General features: G+C 43.1%; 1 protein-coding gene across 1 annotated transcript in view; it reads right to left on the bottom strand.

Annotated features, from left to right (window-relative positions):
- Positions 1-4,982, bottom strand: part of KIF1B (kinesin family member 1B) — a 183,363-nt gene that overhangs the window by 123,269 nt on the left and 55,112 nt on the right. Inside the window, exons 6-7 of the mRNA XM_037730774.1 lie at positions 1,839-2,017; positions 1,133-1,244 (exon numbers count right to left, since the gene is read on the bottom strand). Of these exons, the coding sequence (XP_037586702.1) occupies positions 1,133-1,244; positions 1,839-2,017 (291 nt within the window). The remainder of the gene's footprint in view (positions 1-1,132; positions 1,245-1,838; positions 2,018-4,982) is intronic.

The raw sequence follows: 4,982 nt of genomic DNA, 5'->3' as shown, positions 1-4,982 counted from the left end.
GCAATTCTCCTGCCTCAGCCTCCTGAGTAGCTGGGATTACAGGCACGCGCCACCATGCCCAGCTGATTTTTTGTAGTTTTAGTAGAGACGGGGTTTCACCGTGTTGACTAGGATGGTCTCGATCTCTTGACCTCGTGATCCACCCACCTCGGCCTCCCCAAAGTGCTGGGATTACAGGCGTGAGCCACCGCGCCCGGCCCCCGTCTCTATTAAAAATAAAAAAATAAGCTGAGCATGGTGGCGTGTGCCTGTAATCCCAACTACTCAGGAGGCTGAGGCAGGAGAATTCCTTGAACCGGGCCCTGGAGGCAGAGGTTGCAGTTAGGTGAGGTCGCGCCACTGCACTCTAGCCTGGGCTACAGAGCGAGACTCCATCTCAAAAAAACAATAATAATAAAATTAACATTATTCAGTGGCTACTCTGTGAAAGACATTATTGTTTGCACTTAACCTACATTAATATTTAATCCTTTTAACAATCCTATCAGGCTGCTATGGATGGAGAAACTGAGAAACAAAGAAGTTAAGTAGTTTGCCCAAGATAATATAGCTGAAAAGTGGCAGAATCAGAATTCAACGCAAGCAATCTAGCTGTAAAGTCTGCGACATTTAACCACTATAGAAAATGAAAAATCAATAAGTAAAGGTATTTGAAGAACATCAGAACTGCTGTAGAGTTATTTTCCAGGAATAAAACATATCACTTGCTTAAACATTTAATCCCACTATAACATTATCACAGCTCAAAAAATAAAAATAAAAAAAGAATACGCATACCAAAGGCAGCTAATAAGGTAATAATAAAAAGGTTCCAGTCAAGAAGAAGAAAAGAAACAATTTTCTCCTGTGAGACTGCTTAACTGTCTCGTATTAAGTAGTTTTTGACAACCAAAGTCCTGGATTGCTTTTTTCTTAACTATATTCTCTATCTTGCATCTTCATTTAAGAACCTATACATAAAACTGGTGTAGGGTGGAAGAAAAATGGTAAGCAGAGGCTATAAAACACCCTCCATTAAGTGAAAGAGCACCCCCCAGCACCCAACCTTTCACAAAAAGCAGAGGGCAACAAAAAGGACTTCTCAAAATCTCCATCCTTCACAACTCAAACCTAGAGACTGAAGTTCTCCTACCTTCTCAGTGGAAAGGTTGGTCTCATTATCATGTTTCTTCTGGGTGAAAACGATCGTAAACACAGCGTGGGAACGGCTACTTGTTTCATTCATGTTCGTAGCTGCCACTGTCCTAAATAAACATAAAAGTGACCACGTGACAATGGAATTCTTAGATGAGAGTTGAAATGGACAGCAGGCTCCACATTATAAGCATTACAATCACAAGCAATAGTCTTAAACTTATTCACAGATTGCAAGATTGTCACTTACACAATTGCTCTCAATACTGCCTTATTTGTGAGCCCATCAAGTTACTCTCCAATTCCAAAGGCACCCCATCAGAATCATTTTTCATACTCCAGCTATCCCTTTAGAAACCAATGAAGCATTTAATTTTTATTCTTTATTACTATTCATTTATTCCAGAATCAATTACCACCATAGCCACATATATACATAACCAACACTTTACCACGACTTGATCAGAACCGAAGAGTAAAACTTAACCAGAGCTCTAACATGTTTCAGCAAAGCACTGTTTAGATGAGAAGAAAGATACTTAACATGCTGAAGCCCTCATTGTTACAGCACAGTCAATGGATCAGAGGACTCCACAATTAAAGCAACTTTCATAGGTATGAATGTGGCCTCAAACCCTTAACTGGGAACAAAGGGCCTCAAAACATGCAAAAGACCTCAGTCCTGACCCTATTTCCTACCATACCTGGCTTTGTTCCCAGCATCCATGAGGTCAGCAATGTCTGTGTAGGAAGTAACTGCCAACTTGGACAGATCCTCCACATAGGGCCCAAGAAGTGGGTGTTCACGCACACGCAAATTACCCTTGTTTTTTGGATTCAGCAAATCTCGTACTCTTTCACAGTAAATTTCCATGTAGCTCACCTATGAACAAATTAGTAAAGTGAATTAGAAGATAGAAAAAGAAATCACACACAGAGGCTGGGCGCAATGGCTCATGCCTATAATCCCAGCACTCCGACACATTGGGAGGCCAATGGGCGGCGAATCACTTGAGATCACTACAAGTTCCAGACCAGCCTGGTCAACATGATGAAACCCCGTCTCTACTAAAAATACAACAAGGAGCCAGGTGTGGTGGCACGTGCCTGTAGTCTCAGCTACTCGGGAGGCTGAGGCAGAAGAATCTCCTGAAACTAGGAGGTGGAGGTTGCAGTGAGCCGAGATCATGCCACTGCACTTCAGCCTGGGCAACAGAATGACACTCTGTCAAAAAGAAGAAAGACGAAAGAAGAAAGAGGAGAGGGGAGGGAAGGAGAGGAAAGGAAAGAAAGGAAAAGTAATCACACATAGAAAAAAAATTAACTTTTATTAAAAACTCTAAGATTAGAGATCAGAAACCTTTACAAAGTGAAATGCCGTAACTCTAGGGCCTTTTATTCTACTAACAATATGCACAGATAATCACACTGCCTAGGTGAGAACCAGCCTTCAGACTTTCCCAGTAAGGAAGAGGTGAACAGGTTATCTCTGGAAAGTAGTGACTGCTAAAAAATATTTTAGCAGCAATTTACCAGTTATCAGTATGTTTTTTAAAATGTATACTGTTGTCAATAACTGGGATTTGCACTGAGGTTTACTCTAAGAGCTTGGAAATAAGACATCTATTAGAATTAAAACCAAGTAACAATATCAATATTATAGAGCTGAGAAGACAAAACAGAAGGGTGAGGCTAACTCTAAGCCTGACCGGCCGGGTGCAGTGCCTCACGCCTGTAATCCCAGCACTTTGGGAGGCTGAGATGGACAGATCACAAGGTCAGGACTTTGAGACCAGCCTGGCCAGCATGGTGAAACCCTGTCTCTACTAAAGATACAAAAAACTAGCCGGGCGTGGTGGCGTGTGCCAGGGCGTGCGCCTGTAATCCCAGCTACTCGGAAGGCTGAGGCAGGAGAATTGCTTGAACTCAGGAGGCGGAGGTTGCAGTGAGCTGAGATCACGCCATTGCACTCCAGCCTGGGTGACGGGGCGAGACTCCATCTCAGAAAAAAAAAAAAAAAAAAACTGACCACACTGTTACTAACTTGGACAATGTATCCACCAGAAGAGATAACGGTAGATCAGCAAAAAAGCTGGTGGAGGAAGGACCTATCCTAGATTTGTGGGGAGAAAGAAGACTCAAGACAATACACTTCATAAATTCTTGTCCCACTGGCAGGACCATTCCCATCATGATGATGAATGCATTAGGCTATCATTTCTTAACATGTATCTAAGCAACTTATCTCCCTTTAATTCCATGCACACCAAACAACCAACAGGGTTCCAACAGAGCTCTATCCACAGTAAGATAATATATTAGTCTTGCAAACATTCTGGCCTTAATAGTTATTTCTCATGGGAAAGTAACAAACCAACAACTTAGTTCTATCACATCAGTCAAATGAACTTTACTCAAGAGTCTTTAACTTTGAAGGATAGTCCTTTTCTTGATGTATCTACAAAATCAGACTTGTAAGCAAACAAGGCTCTGAACTGGGAAAAATTCACCACATTATGATGCTACCCAGGAAACAGATCCTTCTCTTTCATGGAGTTATTTAAGCATACACTACAGCTCCTGAATTTTTAAACTTTAATTATCTATAGACACGTTTTCAGAGTATCTGGAATGGAACCTTAATTCCATTTCTATTGCCATTTTCTTTCATTCGGTCTCTGACTGTATTTATATACTGTATTTTATTTTTATTTATATATATATTTTTGAGACTGAGTCTTAAACTGTCACCCAGGCGGGGTGCAGTGGCTCAAATGCAGCTCATGCAGCCTTGCCTTCCTGGGCTTAAGCAATCCTGCCTCAGCCTCTGGAGTAACTGGGACTACAGGCACATGCCACCACACCTAGCTATTTTTAAATTTTTTTTTTGTAAAGACAGGGTCTCACCATGTTGCCCAGGCTGGTCTTGAACTCCTGGGCTCAAGCAATCCTCCCATCTTGGCCTCCTGAAGTGCAGGGATTATAGGCATGAGCCACCGCACCCAGCCTTATTTTGTATTTTAAAGTCAATTAAAGGCTGGGTGCGGTGGCTCACGCCTAGAATCCCAGCACGTTGGGAGGCTAAGGTGGGCAGACTGCTTGAGCTCAGGAGTTCCAGACCAACCTGGGTAACATGGTAAAACCCCATCTCTGCCAAAAATACAAAAACTTAGCCAGATGTGGTGGTGTGTGCCGGTGGTCCAAAGTGATCACTCAAGCCCGGAAGGTCAGAGATGCAGTGAGCCAAGGTCACACCACTGCACTCCAGCCTGGGTGACAGTGATACCTTGTCTCTAAAAATAAATAAATAAGATAAAATAATAAAATCAGTTTTTAAAAATTGAGAACTTGGGCCGGGTATGGTGACTCATGCCTGTAATCCCAGCACTCTGGGAGGCCAAGGTGGGCGGATCACAAGGTCAAGAGATGGAGACCATCCTGGCCAACATGGTGAAAACCTGTCTCTACTAAAATACAAAAATTAGCTGGGTGTGGTGGCATGCACCTGTAGACCCAGCTATTCAGGAGGCCGAGACAGAAGAACTGCTTGAACCCAGGAGGCGGAGGTTGCAGTGAGCCAAGATTGTGCCACTGCACTCCAGCCTGGCGCCTGGCGGTAGAGCGAGACTGTCTTAAAAAAAAAAAATTAAGAATTTGGCCAGATGCAGTTGCTCATGCCTGTTAGCCTAGTATTTTGGAAGCCATGCATTATGGCACATGCCTGTGGTCCAGATTATTCAGGAGGCTGAGGCAGGAAGATCACTGAGCCCAGGAGGTCAAGGCTGCAGTGAGCCCTGTTTGCACCACTGTACTCCAGTCTGGGCAACAGAGCAAGACCTTGTCAAAAA

The sequence above is a fragment of the Cebus imitator genome, unplaced genomic scaffold, assembly GCF_001604975.1.
Source record: "Cebus imitator isolate Cc_AM_T3 unplaced genomic scaffold, Cebus_imitator-1.0 Scaffold15, whole genome shotgun sequence".
In the NCBI taxonomy this organism is placed as follows: domain Eukaryota; kingdom Metazoa; phylum Chordata; class Mammalia; order Primates; family Cebidae; genus Cebus; species Cebus imitator.
Note: the sequence above shows the minus strand (reverse complement) of the source record. Positions and strands in the feature narration are given on the sequence as shown.